General features: G+C 42.2%; 1 protein-coding gene across 1 annotated transcript in view; it reads left to right on the forward strand.

The window, feature by feature from the left end:
- Window positions 1-19,009, forward strand: part of LOC106592870 (uncharacterized) — a 61,209-nt gene that overhangs the window by 17,052 nt on the left and 25,148 nt on the right. The window contains exon 4 of the mRNA XM_082963310.1: window positions 4,298-4,543. Within this exon, the coding sequence (XP_082819436.1) occupies window positions 4,298-4,543 (246 nt within the window). The remainder of the gene's footprint in view (window positions 1-4,297; window positions 4,544-19,009) is intronic.

Below are 19,009 nucleotides of genomic sequence, written 5' to 3' on the forward strand. Positions count from 1 at the left end.
TTGAAGATCATTTCGTCTTTGACTTAATCAGTGAAATATCTTTGAGTAGTAAGCAGGGAAACAACGAGTCCCAGACAGTTCAATAGAACATACCAGAGGAGGGCATCGTTTACTAGGCTACATCACTTATTAGGATCATCTAATACCACCAGTGTCGTTGACCAAACAGACAGTGGAAAGCCTTTTCACACTGAGATTTATTTGTCAAAGGTCCACGGTGGGTCTATGTAAACTATGTGATTTAAATTGGAGACTGATTTTATAGCAGTGAATGTAATCTATTAATGTATTGTTCTAGTATTTCTAAGTAGCAACCATATCAGCCAGGGAAACGAAATGTTCTCACTTGATGATAGAACATTCACATTTTTCAGTGAAGTTGGAATCCTTCCTCTTCAAAGGTAAGGTCCTTTGCACCATAAAGACATTGCTGTGGTGCCCACCAGACAATCTGGTGAGGCACCCAGACCCTGTGACCTAAAACCCTGACTGATCAGAGGACTGTTTTAGCAGTGACGGAGTAACACCTTTGGTCCTAACCACTGCTCCATAATTGCTGTCCGTCAACCTCCCTCCTCATGGTGTGCCTGTTGGTGCGCTGTCCAACTGTTGCCTGCCGTTTAGCCTCCTGCTGCTCCACCGACAGCGCCATGCCAGCCAGGATGACTGCATGCCCCAGGTGCCCTTGTTTTAACAATGTCCGGTACAGACAGGGATGACGTGGAGGGTAGCGATTGTTCTGGCTCAGGTTTAAGAAGACATTTCCTTCCACTGAACCTGCCCCAGAGACTGTTCCTTACCCACTGATGATCCTCCTCTGTGGGCTCTCGGGACAGAGGGTTGTAGTCTTCGGCCGGGTACAGGTACTCCACTGACTGCACCTGGTTGGGCACGGCTGGCATCCGTACGGACGATATTGTGAACCACCAAAATAGGCTGCATGGCTCCACTGATGAGCTCCACGGAGGCATTCACATGTGGTAGAGAGAACCCCCTGGTCACCTATAGAGACCTGCCAAGAGGAAGGATGTTAAGTGACACATGCCTTTCAATGAATGACTTGGAACACCTTGAAATGCATTCGTTGTAAGAAATGTGCCATATAAATAAAGTTTGATTTGATTGATGACATTACCGCTGTAGAATATTTAATAAACTGTAATTTTCAGGACAAGTGGTTTTTCCATGACCTTTTAATTGATAACTTGGGATTTTATCACTTGACATCAATCATACAGTGGGAAGGATCCTATAGATCAAGACTGTGAATGCATGTACCACTCTGAATAAATAAATACAGTGCCTTTTGAAGATTTGTCTCTGGTCATTATACTACAAAACAGGCTGGATGTCTAAAATAAATCAATTCTGAATGTCAATAGATTTAGATTCATTCTCATCAATGGCAACATTCTAGAACTGAGTTATCACTCATCGAAGTCCGGTATCCGGAGTAATCTGGTTAATGATTATATAGTTATGTGGCTCTTTCTTTGTAGAATGTTGACCGCTGTATAGAACATATTGTATTGCAAAGATGCTCAAACTTCACTTAATAGCTACACTCACCGACACAGGATAATCTTTATCCCTGATGCTGGGCCTGACCAAACCGGGAAATTGTCACTTACATGGCCAGACCTCTAGTGGTCTTTTCCTCTTCCAATGCTCTTATGCTAATCCTTGAAAAATGCCATAAGGTCTGAAATAGACACCAACATTGACATACTATACAAACAATTACCTAGGCTAAGTAAAACAACGATGTTTGATCTACTGCTCTGCTAACTAGCTAGCTAACGTGTAGCCAGCGAGTAGCTAAAACAGAGAAAGGGGATGTAAAACTGCACTGATGGAGTGGAAATCACATGAAATAGATGTGGTAGTTGCAGCAGCAGATACATATTTGGGTGTGAGAGATTTTAGTGCAGAAGAAGTTGAGGGAAGTGGTTCCATCCTCCAAAGCAGATGGCCTGGTGTAGGATTGTTTAGGGCCAAAGTAGTGGGATGGGGTGGAGAGTTTTGGGGGATTGTGTATAGGTGCAGGATTAGATGGTGCAATTTAAGATTTTCCCATTCTCCTTTTCCCTGATTTTTATTTTGTGACCTAAATGTGCAATCCGTACTCCAACCTGCGATAGGCAGCAACATGCAACATGTCTAGTCTGCCGGAAATTTACACAAAGAAGAAGATTTCACCAAAGATGTTTATGTAAACCAAGATAGACCACATCTTGTTGTTTCCAATGGGAACAAATGAGTCATAGTAGGTAGAGCCAAGCACCCGCTAGTGATATCCTATTGGCGTGTTCTAGCAAACCTCTGCATATTTCCGTTAGGGAACGCCTAATCGGTGAAGTGCTTGTGTGCAATAACTAAATTTGCCTTTGGATTCCCAAACAACATTTCAAAAAACTTTTGAAAAGGGTAAAGTCTACAAAACTTGGTCCACTCTTTTCATAACAGATTTTAGTTTGGGGAACAGAAAACTGTATTGAGATAAAATGTTTATTCGATGAGAACATTTGCAGAAAGTAGGCCAAAATCCATCTCGTTCCATTTTCTCCCACTGTTTGCCAGTGGGCTTCCTATATGGTAGTGAGTGGAAAGCCAACCGGATGCTTCACATTTATACGTTCAATGAAATATATGTTTCATTGTTCTGTCTGTGATGTCGCGTTTGCTCTGTTGCAGTGGTGGAACAGGAAGTTCCGGGAAGGCGCCAGAATTGTGTGGTGAAGACGATATATTTTGTGTCAGTTTCACTTTTATTAATACAGGCATGTAATAGCACGTTTAAACTTTGTAATATCGAAATAACATGTCATAACGTGCTGGGTAACACATCCTTTAAGGTATTATCACGTTTGGTAAAGGTTTTACGTGTTATTTTTGTGTCAAGCCGAGTGAGCGTAACAATTTTATGTCACATAGTTAGAGACTTTGGGTTTGGCTGAGTGAATGAACATAATTTAGTAAAGTTAATTTAATTTTAAAAATCAATTTATTTGCAATTTCTGAGTTCGTTATTGGTTTTGTGTAAAATTCACGGGATGGTAAAATGGCGGCTCCCCTTCTGTCTACGTCAACTGCATTCAGTGCAGGCAGCGAGGGTTCACTTATTTATATATATATATATATATATATTTTTTTTTTTTACATGTGTAACAATATTCAGACTTTCAGGTGTTTCTATGTTTATCTATGATTGTTACTAGGTTGTGACAAATGGGAAATACGATAGATTTTTGTGAGGTGAAGTAATACAGTGAAGACATTCAGGAGCATAGTACATAGTGCTGCCTAAATTGCATGCATGATCAGAAGGATAGTTAAATATCTACCAGGTTAGATTATTAAGCAAACAACCCAAGCATTAATTGGGAGTCAGGTGAACTAGTGTTCTGTGGTCTGGGCACGTGCATCAGCAAGCCAAGTTAGGAGGCTGCAGATTGAACAGAACAAAGCAACAAGGATTGTTTTAAGGTAGAGATATGGTTCTTCTGTTGTATATATGCTAAATGCTCTTGGTTGGTCATCAATCAACAAGATAATTGAAAAAAACATACTTATTTTATTTCACAATGCACACCATTTAAAACGGCCAAACTCCATTCACAACAGTATTCAGTTGGTTAGAGACAGACATTCAGTCAATAACAGGAATAGATTGTCCACAATCTGTGTTATCCAGACAGAAACGAGAAATGGGCAAAATAACATTTAGATTGAGAGCAATAACGAAATGGAATGATTGTCTGAGCGAACCAGAAACCTTTCAATATATAAATTCAAACAGTACTTTAGAACCATTTAAATATAATACATTGGAAGGTTGTGCAGGACAAGGGTAGATGGAGGAATCAATCTACCTTTTCAGACTGTTAGAGTATTAATCTGGTCAATATGTCAGTGTATTATGTCTCTTTGTAACAGTGTGTTATATGTGAAAATGTGATCGCATTGTAAATTGTGTTTTTAAGGACTCTTGGAAGATTAGTCCAAATGAGAAATAACATATATAATATCAAAACAAACTGCAATCTTGTAATAAATGTTTTTTTGAGTCATTTATGTAAATGTAGGAAATCTACTATAGGTTAAGTGCACTTACATTGTGTAATTTAAAGTGTGTACTTTTTGTCTGATGTTAATGAATGTTGAGTTGTCAATGCTTAGCTACCTGATCTATTGAAATTAGATAATTGAACAAATAAAATTTATTTTTAGAGAATAAAGAAAGTACCAGAACTGTCAAGAAAATAACTTTTCTGTCTGTTTCTCTTTATTACTTCAGGCCGACTCAGGTCAAGTCTGAGGCTGGTAACATCAACAGTGAGGACAAACCCAGCCTGCCTCTCTCCTTCCACACTGAGTCCAAACCTACAGTCACTGGGTCCTGATTGTGACAGTGGAGCCCAGTTTGCACTGCAGGATCCAGAGATGTCATCAGTGAAGCTGGAAGACTGCAGTCAAACACTGGAGCTGAACGTCAACATTAAAGATGAAGAGGAGGAGAAGATTGGAAAATATCTTTCTCATGGTAAGAGCAGGTTCTACCTTCATAAGTTATGACCCAGTCTATTGCTAGGTTAAATTTTATCTGACTTACACATCCCTGAAGATCTCCAGACTGTTGTTCGTTTCAACTTCATACTGTGCGTTGAAAGTTGCTATAGAAGTGTTTCAATGAGAATGTAGATGTTATTTCATGCTAATGAGATCTGCATGGTTTGACACCAGTATTGTCAACATGTGTTTTATTCACTGGGCTATCTGGAATTATCAGAGTGTAGACTGAAGATGTGAAGTAGACAAACTGCCAGTGTTCTGAAGTTCTATGAAATTACTCCGTGTAGTTGCCAGGGTTGCTGTCAATTACATTTGAATTCCAGTCAATTCAGGAAATACACTCATTCAAATTTCAATTCTCTACAATGCTTTTCGATCAGGAGAAGTTGGGGTAACACTTTACTGTAGGTGTCCTTAGTCATGTATTTATAAAGCCTTTTATAACCCCTATATAACAACAGTAATGAGTAACGGCATAAAATCTTATGAAAGTAGTTTATAATGGGTGTTTATAGATGACTGTTTATCCTGTTGTTATGCGCTAATGTCTACTGTTAATAACAACTGCTATTACACAGTCTACATGACAACTTATGTCCTATTCTATTACATGCTACATAAGTGTCTTTATACCAGATGTTATAACGGGGTGTTTTATCATTTACCAATCTCTTTGTCAGATTATTAAACGAGTTGTTTGGATCCTGGATGCTGATTGGTTGATAGCAATGAGTTATCACCACAATCCACGCATTATGCCTGTTAACAGTTCCATTAGATTTATCACATCTGCTGTCCCACTGCCCGGCCAGTTAATTTATAAACCTAATCTGCCCTGGAAAAAAGCGTCTCTAGACAATATTTCCCCATGCTACTAGCCTATCTGACCTGTGCAACATGTTGTATCTCCACTGTGCCATGCATATGAACGTGACAAGACTGACAGCTTCTCTGATCCAAGCAAATTCATTTATCAGGATCATTCTAATGATACATCCAAAGAACTGGCAATAGAAACAAAGGTAGTAGCTAAAACAAATGGAAATTCACATAGTTTGCTGTCATTTCAGCTGCTTGATGTGATTGTGTGTTAGCTTTAGTTTACTAGCTAGCAAGCAAAGGAGAATGTTATCCTAGCTATCCCATAACTACACTACATTTTTTATTTGAACAAATTCTTATTTTACAATGACGGCCTACCCTGGCCAAACCCGGACGATGCTGGGCCAATTGTGCGCCGCGCTATGGGACTCCCAATCACGGCTGGTTGTGATACAGCCCGGGATCGAAGCAGGGTCTGTGGTGACGCCTCTAGCACTGAGATGCAGTGCCTTAGACCTCTGCGCCACTCGGGAGCAGCAGTCGAAAAGTATGTGGACACCTGCTCTTCAAACCTCTCATACCAAAATCATAGGCATTATTATGGAGTTGGTCCCCCCCTTTGCTGCTATAACAGCCTCCACTCTTTTGGGAAGGCTTTCCTCTAGATGTTGGAAGATTGCTTCGGGAACTTGCTTCCATTCAGTCACAAGGGCATTAGTGAGGTCGGGTACTGATGTTGGGCGATTAGACCTGGCTCGCGATCGGCGTTCCAATTCATCCCTAAGGTGTTCGATGGGGTTGAGGCCAGGGCTCTGTGCAGGCCAGTCAAGTTCTTCCACATCGATCTCAACAAACCATTTCTTTATGGACCCCTGCACGGGGGTATTGTCATGCTGAAACAGGAAATGGCCTTCCCCAAAACTGTTGCCACAAAGTTGGCAGCACAGCATCATCTATAATGTCATTGTGTGCTGTAGCGTTAAGATTTCCCTTCACTGGAACTACGGGGCCTAGGCTGAACCATGAAGAACAGCCCCATACCATTATTCCTCCTCCACCAAACTTTACTGTTGGCACTATGCATTGGGGCAGGTATCGTTCTCCTTGCATCCACCAAACCCAGATTTGTCCGTCGGACTGCCAGATGGTGAAGCGTGATTCATCACTCCAGAGAATGCGTTTCCACTGCTCCAGAGTCTAATGGCGGCGAGCTTTACACCACTCAGCCGACGCTTGGCATTGTGTATGGTGATCTTAGGCTTGTGTGCGGCTGTTTGGCCATGGAAACCCATTTCATGATCTCCAGAGTAAGAGTTATTGTGCTGACGTTGCTTCCAGAGGCAGGTTGGAACTCGGGAGTGAGTGTTGCAACCGAAGACAGACGACTTTTACACATTACGTGGTTCAGCCCTCGGCGGTCCTGTTCTGTGAGCTTGTGTGGCCTACCACTTCGCAGCTGTGCCGTTGTTTCGCCTAGACGTTTCCACTTCACAATAACAGCACTGACAGTTGACCAGTGCAGAAATTTGACGAACTGACTTGTTGGAAAGGTCGCATCTTATGACGGTGCCACGTTGAATGTTACTGAGCTCTTCAGTAAGGCCATTCTACTGCCAATCTTTGTCTATGGAGATTGCATGGCTGTGTGCTTGAATTTATACACCTGTCAGCACGGGTGTGTCTGAAATAGCCAAATCCACTCATTTGCAGGGGTGTCCAGATACTTTTTTACATACATCTTATTGATTTGACAATCAGATGGTTGTTGCCTATTTATTAAATCATAATTTGAGTTTATTACGTTATTGTCTTATCATTGAACCACTGCTAGCTAGCTACAATTTTTTTATTTTTTTATTTAACTAGGCAAGTCAGTTTAGTTAAGTGTAGTTAACCGACCCTCTCTGATCATTCATCGCCATTTTACCTGTTGTTGTTGTCTTAGCTGATTAGCTGTTGTTGTCTTACCTGTTGTCTTAGCTAGCTCTCCCAATCAACACCTGTGATTGCTTTATGCCTCGCTTTATGTCTCTCTCAAATGTCTATATGCCTTGTATACTGTTGTTTAGGATATGTATCATTGTTTTAGTTTACTGTGAAACCCGTAGTCCCACTCAACATGCCTCAGATACCTCCTTTGTCCCACCTCCCACACATGCGGTGACCTCACCCAGCATAACTAGCGCCAGAGATGCAACCTCTCTTATCATCACTCAGTGCCTGGGTACACTGTACCCGCATTCCACCATACCCCTCTCTGTACATTATGCCCTGAATCTATTCTACCATGCCCAGAAATCTGCTCCTTTTATTCTCTGTCCCCAACGCACTAGACGACCAGTTTAACATCAGAAGCCTGCTCCCTAAGTTTGTTTTACTCACTGCTTTAGCACACTCCGCCAACCCTGATGTCCTTGCCGTGTCTGAATCCTGGCTTAGGAAGGCCACCAAAAATTCTGATATTTCCATACCCAACTACAACATTTTCCGTCAAGATAGAACTGCCAAAGGGGGAGGAGTTGCAATCTACTCCAGAGAGAGCCTGCAAAGTTCTGTCATACTGTCCAGGTCTATGCCCAAACAATTCGAGCTTCTAATTTTAAAAATGTATCTCTCCAGAAATAAGTCTCTCACTGTTGCCCCCCTCAGCTCCCAGCTGTGCCCTGGACACCATATGTGAATTGATTGCCCCCCATCTATCTTCAGAGTTCATTCTGTTAGGTGACCTAAACTGGGATATGCTTAACACCCCGGCAGTCCTACAATCTAAGCTAGATGCCCTCAATCTCACACAAATTATCAAGGAACCCACCAGGTACAACCCTAAATCTGTAAACATGGGCACCCTCATAGATATTATCCTGACCAACCTGCCCTCCAAATACACCTCTGCTGTTTTCAATCAGGATCTCAGCGATCACTGCCTTATTGCCTGCATCCGCTATGGGTCCACGGTCAAACGACCACCCCTCATCACTGTCAAACGCTCCCTAAAACACTTCTACGCTTGTTTATTTCATGTGTAACTCTGTTTTTGTTTGTGTCGCACTGCTTTGCTTTATCTTGGCCAGGTCGAAGTTGTAAATGAGAACTTGTTCTCAACTAGCCTACCTGGTGAAATAAAATAAAAGTTAAGAACAAACTCTTATTTACAATGACGGCCTACCCCGGCCAAACCCGGACGACGCCGGGCCAATTGTGCGCCGCCCTATTGGACTCCCAATCACGGCCGGATGTGATGCAGCCTGGATTCGAACCAGGGGCTACAGTGACGTCTCTTGCACTGAGATGCAGTGCCGTAGACCAGTGAGTTAGGGGCATAGAGCGAGCCGTTTGTGAGCGTAGGGGTTGGTAATGTTCTCTCGTTGCGACGTGACTGGCTCAGTGTTCTGTCACTCATGGGACACTACGTCGCCGCAGAATCTACAGGGAGAGCTGGAGAATTTAAGCACCTTGGGTGCTGTCATACTTACATTAGAAGTGCCCATTCAAGAAGGCTCATGGTCATTGGCCAGAGATAAAATGACGTCAAGTCACGTTATATGTAAAGTAGCGTTGATTGGACTGATCATGTCAACATCATACTTTCAAAATCTTAGCTAGCAGTCATCATCATGAATCAAGTCGACAATCTACTGGCAAATCCTTTTCAATCCTTGTCATATGAAGAGAGATTATTGATAAAATGTATCGGTGCTCATCGGCCATTGGAAATAAACATTACACAACAAGTTGGAAATTTAAAATTCAACAATGAGTGGTTTGGAAGCAAGCAGTGGTAGCATGGCAAAGCAATCACTATTTTGCTTTCCCTGCCTGCTATTCAGTGGAGGGTGTGCTGTCCAAGTTGAGCCTTCCACCTTCACAACCAACAAACGGAGGAGAATAGGTACGTGCCTGCCAGGATTATAACATGCATTAATTTGTGGCAATTGTGAGACAGGACTGCGTGGCCATGATGAGTCGGCCGACTCCTTGAACCCAGGTGTTTTCAGGTGTATTTTTGAGACCATGCATGAAGGAGATTACAGACTACAAAGGCATTCTAATGACCAACCACTTTTTAAGGGTACATCAAGCACGATCCAAAAGGAACTTTTGTATGTATGAACTGTACAGAGAAGCTATAGCTAAGGAGGTGTCTGAGACTCCTTTTGCGTCTGTACAGGCAGACAAGACCACTGACGTCTCCTGTAAATCACAGATGTTAATAGTGCTGCACTACATGTTACCAGACAACAGTGTGTGTGAGAAGTGTTTGTAGAGGTGAAGGACAAAACTGGTGTTGGCTTCTCCAACACCATCAAACAAGTCCTAGCTCCACTGAATGTCAAGGAGAAACTGGTTGCACAAACCTGCGATTGGTCAGCGCTGATGAGTGGTAATGTATGTGGTGTCCAAACGCTACTGAAGGATTCCTTTCCCACCGCAGAACTCTGGTGTTCTACCCAGCTATGGCTTGTGGGCAACCAGGAGAAGTTGTTCACTGTCTACCGGCATCCTGAGCTGCACATTGGAAACACAGCAATTTCTTTATTGAAATCACTCAACGAGAACAACCTGCAGGAGGCCTTGTCTGAAACGGTCTCTCTTCTCAAAATCATCATCACCACTCCGATGACAACTGCCGAGTCAGAGAGAAACTTTTCCACCTTAACTTCTTCGACCTAGGGGGCAGTATTCGGAAGTTTGGATGAATGAGGTGCCCAAAGTAAACGGCCTTTTTCTCAGGCCCAGAAGCTAGGATATGCATATATGGTAGCATTAGATAGAAAACAATCTACAGTTTCCAAAACTGTTAAAATAATGTCTGTGAGTATAACAGAAATGATATGGCAGGTGAAAACCCGAGGACAATCCATCCAGAATTTTTTTTTTCCAGCTCACCCCTGATTAGAATGGCTGTCAATGGGAAAATCAAAGGAATTCCTCCTAGATTGCAGTTCCTAGGGATTCCACAAGTTGTCAACAGTCTTTAGAAAGAGTTTCAAACTTGTTTTTAGAAAAATAAGATAGAATTTGTAGTTTTACCAGGTGGCTCCCATTTTGGCTGTAGTGTTATGACGCGCATGGATGAAAGCGCGCACTTCATTGTTTATCTCCGGTAATGGACATACTATTCTCCATTTTCAATTTTATCTATAATTTACATATTAGGGTACCTGAGGATTGATTAGAAACGTTGTTTGACTTGTTTGGAGAAGTTTATTGGTAACGTTTGGGATTCATTTTGTATGCATTTTGAACGAGGGAAACCGGTGGATTACTGAGTCAAGCGCGCCAGCTAAACATACTTTTTTTGGATATAAAGAAGGACTTTATCGAACAAAATGACCATTTGTTATGTTGCTGGGACCCTTGTGATTGCAACCAGATGAAGATATTCAAAGGTAAGTGATTTATTTTGTCGCTATTTCTGACTTTCGTGATGGTTGGAAAATTAATGTAATGCTTTTGTGTGCGGGGCGCTGTCCTCAGATAATCGCATTGTGTGCTTTCGCCGTAAAGCCTTTTTGAAATCTGACAAAACGGCTGGATTAACAAGAAGTTAAGCTTTTAAATGATGTATGACACTTATTGATGTATGACACGTATTTTCATGAATGTTTAATATTACAATTTGTGTCATTTGAATTTCGCGCTCTGCAATTTCATCGGATGTTGACCAGCGCAGAGGTTAAAAGGATAAAACCTTCATACGCAACTCCATGGGCCAGAAAGGTTAACTTCTATGGGCTACGTGGGACGCTAGCGTCCCACCTGCGGGACACAGCCAGTGAAATATCAGGGCGGCAAATTCTAAAACAACAAAATGTCCGTGTGACCGCGCATATCCAATCCCTTTGTTGCCAGGCAGTCCACTCAGAAACTGAGCTCCTATTATCTGCCCAGTGACCGGAGAATGCTCAAACCACTTTCTGAAGGCTGTTGACAGCCAATGGAAGCCTTAGGAAGTGCAACGTCACCCCACAGACACTGTAGTTTCAATAGAGAATCAAAAAAAGAACTACAATTCTCAGACTTTCCACTTCCTGCTTGGATTTTTCTCAGGTTTTGCCTGCCATATGAGTTCTGTTATACTCACAGACACCATTCAAACAGTTTTAGAAACTTCAGAGTGTTTTCTATCCAAATCTACTAATAATGTGCATATTCTAGTTTCTGGGCCAGAGTAGTAACCTGTTTAAATTGGGTACGTTTTTCATCCGGCTGTGAAAATACTGCCCCCTATCCCAGACAGGTTAATCCATAATAAAAACATAAAACACGTAGTTACGTTCTAGTTGCGGGTCCAGTTCTGACATTATGTGTAGGCCTAGCTGAGGCGACCCCGAATCCCAAGTTTCGGCTCGATAGGTCATTTGGAGCCCGAGCAGCGACCTTAATTGGTGCTGAAAATCCACATTTTCTGGCCGTTGCTACGGGGTCCTTGAATGAGCTATCGGACAGAAACGTTAGGGTCCGTCTCTATGGGCCGAGGCGGTTTCAATGCACCTAGTCTTGCGACTCTGGGACTTTTTCTAAATGTCGTCATTTTTGTGATGGTCAAAATTAATTGAAGTTATTGCAAATGTACGAGGCAGTTTCTCGGTCTGAGAACTATTTACATTTACATTTAAGTCATTTAGCAGACGCTCTTATCCAGAGCGACTTACAAAATGGTGCATTCACCTTATGATATCCAGTGGAACAACCACTTTACAATAGTGCATCTAAATATTTTAAGGGGGGGGGGTTAGAAGGATTACTTTATCCTATCCTAGGTATTCCTTAAAGAGGTGGGGTTTCAGGTGTCTCCGGAAGGTGGTGATTGACTCCGCTGTCCTGGCGTCGTGAGGGAGCTTGTTCCACCATTGGGGTGCCAGAGCAGCGAACAGTTTTGACTGGGCTGAGCGGGAACTGTGCTTCCTCAGAGGTAGGGGGGCCAGCAGGCCAGTGGTGGATGAACGCAGTGCCCTTGTTTGGGTGTAGGGCCTGATCAGAGCCTGAAGGTATGGAGGTGCCGTTCCCTTCACAGCTCCGTAGGCAATCACCATGGTCTATCTAACTATCTAGTGCACGGTGAGTTACGTGGCTCTATCAACTTGACCTCTAGAACAGGTTTCTAAAGTTTCAGAGTTCTAGGTCTGACGGTTCTTTGATAGTTCGAACAAAGGTAACTATTGCAGGCTTTGTGTGTCTGTAAGCCCCAAACTATATCACTCCGTCCTTGCTGTGTTTGTGTGTGAGCATTTCTTGGAAATCTGATGGGAGAAATGACTGATTTACAGTTCATGAGGGTTACCTAGTCACACACATGAAGTTTTGGAAAGATGTGACTTTTTTTAACCCTTTGAAACAGACACTGTGACCCCAATTAAAGGCACTTCCGGTTGGCACAGGAACCTTAAAGTAAACACATATCCTCATTGGGGTAGGCTTTTACAGAATCCTGAGTTTTAAGTCTTTAGGTTAAGAATCCAACCACAGTGTCCGATTTCAAAAAGGCTTTACGGCGAAAGCATACCATTAGATTATGTTAAGACAGCACCTAGACAAGAAAAACCACACAGCCATTTTCCAAGCAAGGAGAGGCGTCACAAAAACCAGAAATACAGCTAAAATGAATCGCTAACCTTTGACGATCTTCTTCAGATGACACTCCCAGGACTCAATGTTACACAATACATGTATGTTTTGCTCAATAAAGTTCATATTTATATCCAAAAACCCATTTTACATTGGCGTGTAATGTTCAGAAATGTTTTGCCTCCAAAACTTCCAGTGAAAGAGCACATAAATTTACAGAAATACTCATCATAAACGTTGATAAAATATACAACTGTTATGCATAGAATTAAAGATACACTTCTCCTTAATGCAACCGCTGTCTCAGATTTTCAAAAAGCTTTACGGCGAAAGCACACTTTGCAATAATCTGAGTACAGCGCTCAGTCACCAAAACAAGCCATACAGATACCCGCCATGTTGCGGAGTCAACAAAAGTCAGAAATGGCATTATAAATATTCACTAACCTTTGATGGTCTTCATCGGAATGCACTCCCTCCAATACTGCCCCCCTGCCCTAGTGAGGTTAAGCCCCGCACCGTGTCACTCCATCCTTGCTTTGTGTGTGTGTGAGAGTTTTTTTCTTTGACATTTGTTGGGAGTAATGACTGATTTACAGTTCATGAGGGTTGCCTAATCACACATATGAAGTTTTGGAAAGATGTGACCTTTTTAACCCTTCGAAACAGCCCCTATGACCCCAATTTAAGGTACTTCCGGTTGACACAGGAAGCTGAAAGTGAACACATATCCTCCTTGGGGAGGCTCTTACAGAATTTGGAGTTTTAAGTCTTTACGTTAAGAACTGACTTATTTACAGAGGGTTGAATGATTGAGTGTTATTTCAGAAAATCACAGAAATCACGTAGAGTTCCGAAACCCACCTTAACGGATTCGTCTGAACATGCCGCAACTGGATCTGTAACTTTTTTGAGAAAAAAAAACACATTTCTTTGAGCATCACCAATTGTATGTTGTACGATTTCTCTTAAATTACGATAGATAAATGTCTGGTTCTTTTTTTTCCTGACACCGTAGGTTCATGTACTTTGACGTGAAGCGGTCAAATTAGCGCTCTATTTTTGTTTTTGACATTTAATCCTAGAATAATGGCCTTAACTCAAAAAGTGTTGAGGCCTCGACGCCATCTTGTTCGGGGTTAACTGCCCATTATGCCAAACCTATGCTCACCAAGTTTCGTCTTCAAAGTCTTTTCCGTTTAGGAGAAATGGCCATGTCGTGATTGGTGACGTTTTGTACATTTGCAAAAAGATTCCATTCGCCATCTGCTGGAATTTACCGGGACAGCGGAAAAATGACCAAAATTTGAACATTTTATAAAATGGAAACCGAATGTCCGGGAGACTTCGTTCGATGACTTCCCGGAAGATCTGGCCCCGGTGCATGGCCCGCCGCCGTCGGCAAATTCTACAAACATTCGCGGACGTCTAGTAAGGGACTGTACATTTGCAATATGGAGTTTCTCATCAATCATACAGCAAATGCCAAAATGCACCCTTGTGTATGTTAGTAGCCCATGTGCCTCACCCTAAGAATTTGGTACCCTTTCCCCCCTAAGAACTTAGCCTACTGTTCTGACTCGGTGGTGCACATGTAGCCTATAGCCTGTTTTAGAAAAATGTAATTTAATATTGTAACAGCTTGCTTACCTGCCCCCATTGTAAGAGTTTTAGATTTCTTCAAAACAATCAAACTGTATTATTAATTATTGAAATAATGGAGCTTGTCAACGGCCCCTGGTACCTCATAGTACACAAACACCAACTCAGTTTATGGAATGCAGGCTGTATGTTTTATCACCAAGCCATCATAAATCAATTGCCATCGCCAGAGCCCCAACTCAGTCCACACAGACACAGATGAGAGAGTACTGAGAAACCTTATTCAATGCATAAACAAACAGTATTACAATATAATCTTGTTATTTTCTACCATAAACCCTAAGGGAGCTATCACACGATAATCCCTGGATTCTCATCCCTTATTACTTAACTATAACATTGAATGGAATGATGGGTGTCATAACCATGTCATAAGCCATTATAGTGTGCAAAGACTCCTTAAGTAGACTGATATTAATTTGAGATGTTATAAAGCAGTTATGAATGTGCTTAATACTGCAGAGTTGGTAGTGTCACAGAAACATTCAGGACCTCCAAGAAATATGGGCAAATTGTAGCATAGACAGAGATATATATTTAGGATGACAAACTACTGAGTTGTACAAGCAGAACCACTTCCAGATATAAAAAAACTACATTATATTATTAGAATAACATGCCAAAAAACAATTTTGAAACTAAATGGAAGCAAATATAATAAAGAAAGGAAGATGTGCAGGCTACAGTAACAATGAGCGCCTGTTAATGCATGTGTTAATTACAGTAATTTACCGTGTTAATTACAGTAATTGACCGTACCTCATTCTTGGAGTGGAAACGTTGTTTGCCGTAACATTTCTAAAGACTGTTGACATCTAGTGGAAGCCATAGGACCTGCAACCAGGTTCCTAATAATAAGGGTATCCCATAGAAAACCATTAGAAAATCCTATGACCTAAAATAAATTTCCCCCTTGATGGTTTGTCCTCAGGGTTTCGCCTGCCAAATCAGTTCTGTTATACTCACAGACATTATTTTAACAGTTGTCGTGTCTTTGGGGTACCATTAAACTGAAGACATGTTTATCAATTAAGTCCCTGTAATTATTATCACGCGATCAAACTGATTCATCGTTTAATTGTAATTAACTAGGAGATCGGGGCACCAAGGAAAATATTCAGATTACAAAGTTATAATTTTCCTAATATAACTTTCCTATATTATAACATTATATATTATATTCTATTATAGTATAGGCCGATTATCTTCTGGTTTAAATGGTGTATTTTACCTCGCGTCCAGTCTCATTCCAAACGTCGTAAATTGTTGTTTCTGCACGAACCCAGTCTTTACTAAGAGTCATCCATACATCAATTGTCTTAAAATCATTTATTTACTAAACTAAGTAATTCACATAAAGTATACAAACAGTAATTATCATCACAAAGAATTGGTAGAGTAATGTGCCCTAGTGGCTAACAGGCATGGCTGGTGTCTTGTAGAACAATGGGTCATAAAATGTTCAGCTGAGGAGGTACACAGAGTTTATTAATATTAACAATTGACAATTGAACGCTCACTCATTCGGGAACAATTGCAATCAATATATATTTACGCTCAGTGTGTCGTCGGGATCCTTGTTGGAGCGTCGTTCTGATGGAGAGTTTTGTCCGCGTTCTCTCTCTCTCTCTCTCTCTCTCTCTCTCTCGGTTAGAATGGATATTTCAAAGCGACATTCATTAATGTCGTTATAGAATGGATGTTTCGTTGGTCTTCGCGTTCAATGATATAATTTACTTAGCTGCAGACTAATAATTAATATCAAAGACTTGTTCTTATTCTGTCGGTATCAATAGTCTAAAAGTTAACCACGTGGTATAGTTCACTTTCAGTAGAGTACTTGGATGGTCAAACCTATTGGCCAACTCGCAATGGAGTGGAGGCCGGGTCTGAAGAAAGTAGATCAGGCTATGGTTTTATAGTGAACATGTCACATGACACCTGGTCCTGTCTGTGTCCCTGGGGGCGTGCCGATGACTGAGTTAAGCTTGGTACAGAAATATAATTCTATCACATTAACATCAGTACATAGCATCTCAATGTATTACAAATAGCTTTATCCTTATTAATACATTCTATACAACCATGTGGATGCAAGTCTCAAGGCTGAGGCCATTATATAAACCGTTTTATGGTAATATGGCTATATTGTCTCTTCTGAGTATCACAAAATTGTACCAAGCGGACCAGTTCGTAGCTGGATTCTTCACCAATCTTCCATACCTTCTCCAGAACACAAATATCATTCGGTTCCCCAATTCTGTGAGTTGGAAGAATTTCCTGTGTCTCTCTATGGGACCCCTCTGTGTCTCAACTGGGCCATGTGGTTGTAAGATTCTCCTCTGGAATTTTACAACCCTTTCACACAGGGCCTGGGTGGGGGGAGGTAGGTTGGGGGATGGTGCAAGGGGGGAGGGGGTCAACTGTCCTCCCTGTACTCAAAGAGGCCAACGTCATGACACAGTTTTAGAAATGTTAGATTGTTGTCTATCCAAATCTACCAATTATATGCATATCCTAGCTTCTGGGCCTTAGTAACTGGCCGTTTACTTTGGGCACGCTTTTCATCCGGACGTGAAAATACTGCCCCCTACTCGGTTAGGACATCTACTTTGTGCATGACACAAGTAATTTTTCCAACAATTGTTTACAGATAGATTATTTCACTTATAATTCACTGTATCACAATTCCAGTGGGTCAGAGGTTTACATACACTAAGTTGACTGTGCCTTTAAACAGCTTGGAAAATTCCAGAAAATGATGTCATGGTTTTAGAAGCTTCTGATAGGCTAATTGACATTTCAGTTAATTGGAGGTGTACCTGTTGATTTATTTCAAGTCCTACCTTCAAACTCAGTGCCTCTTTGCTTGACATCATGGAAAAATCTAAAGAAATCAGCCAAGACCTCAGACTTTTTTTTAGACCTCCACAAGTCTGGTTCATCCTTAGGAGCAATTTCCAAACGCCTGAAGGTACCAAACAATAGTACGCAAGTATAAACACCATGGGGCCACGCAGCCATTCATACCGCTCAGGAAGGAGACGCGTTCTGTCTCCTTTAGATGAACGTACTTTGGTGCGAAAAGTGCAAATCAATCCCAGAACAACAGCAAAGGACCTTGTGAAGATGCTGGAGGAAACGGGTACAAAGGTATCTATCCACAGTAAAACGAGTCCTATATCGAAATAACCTGAAAGGCCGCTCAGCAAGGAAGAAGCCACTGCTCCAAAACCGCCATAAAGCCAGACTACCGTTTGCAACTGCACATGAAGACAAAGATCGTACTTTTTTGGAAAAATGTCCTCTGGTCTGATGTAGCAAAAATAGAATTGTTTTGCCATAACGACCATCATTATGTTTGGAGGAAAAAGGGGGAGACTTGCAAGCCGAAGAACACCATCCCGACCGTGAAGCACGGGGGTGGCAGCATCATGTTGTGGGGTTGCTTTGCTGCAGGAGGGACTGGTGCACTTCACAAAATATGTGAAGTGCTCAAAGGGATATTCAATGTCTGTTTTGTTGTTTTTACATTGTGATACTCCACTGGCCTTATGGGGAAGTCCACTGGCCTTATGGGGTATTCCACTGGTGATATGGGGAAGTCCACTGGCCTTATGGGGAACTCCACTGGCCTTATGGGGAAGTCCACTGGCCTTATGGGGAACTCCACTGGCCTTATGGGGAAGTCCACTGGCCTTATGGGGAACTCCACTGGCCTTATGGGGAAGTCCACTGGCCTTATGGGGAACTCCACTGGCCTTATGGGGAAGTCCACTGGCCTTATGGGGAAGTCCACTGGCCTTATGGGGAACTCCACTGGCCTTATGGGGAACTCCACTGGCCTTATGGGGAACTCCACTGGCCTTATGGGGAAGTCCACTGGCCTTATGGGGAAGTCCGCTGGCCTTGTGGGGAACTCCGCTGGCGTTGTGGGGAACTCCGCTGGCGTTGTGGGGTACTCCGCTGACACATATGGGATAAGGACTAAACACTTTTTACGGGCCTACCATATTTAACACTTTCTGGCCAACTGGTGGTTTAGTTCCATCTGTCCTCCAACTGGTGGTTTAGTTCCATCTGTCCTCCAGGTGATCTGTCCTCTAACTGGTGGTTTAGTTCCATCTGTCCTCCAGGTGATCTGTCCTCCAACTGGTGGTTTAGTTCCATCTGTCCTCCAGGTGATCTGTCCTTCAACTGGTGGTTTAGTTCCATCTGTCCTCCAGGTGATCTGTCCTCCAACTGGTGGTTTAGTTCCATCTGTCCTCCAGGTGATCTGTCCTCCAACTGGTGGTTTAGTTCCATCTGTCCTCCAGGTGATCTGTCCTCCAACTGGTGGTTTAGTACCATCTGTCCTCCAGGTGATCTGTCCTCCAACTGGTGG

The sequence above is a fragment of the Salmo salar genome, chromosome 17 (assembly GCF_965601325.2).
Source record: "Salmo salar chromosome 17, fSalSal1, whole genome shotgun sequence".
Taxonomy (NCBI): Eukaryota; Metazoa; Chordata; class Actinopteri; order Salmoniformes; family Salmonidae; genus Salmo; species Salmo salar.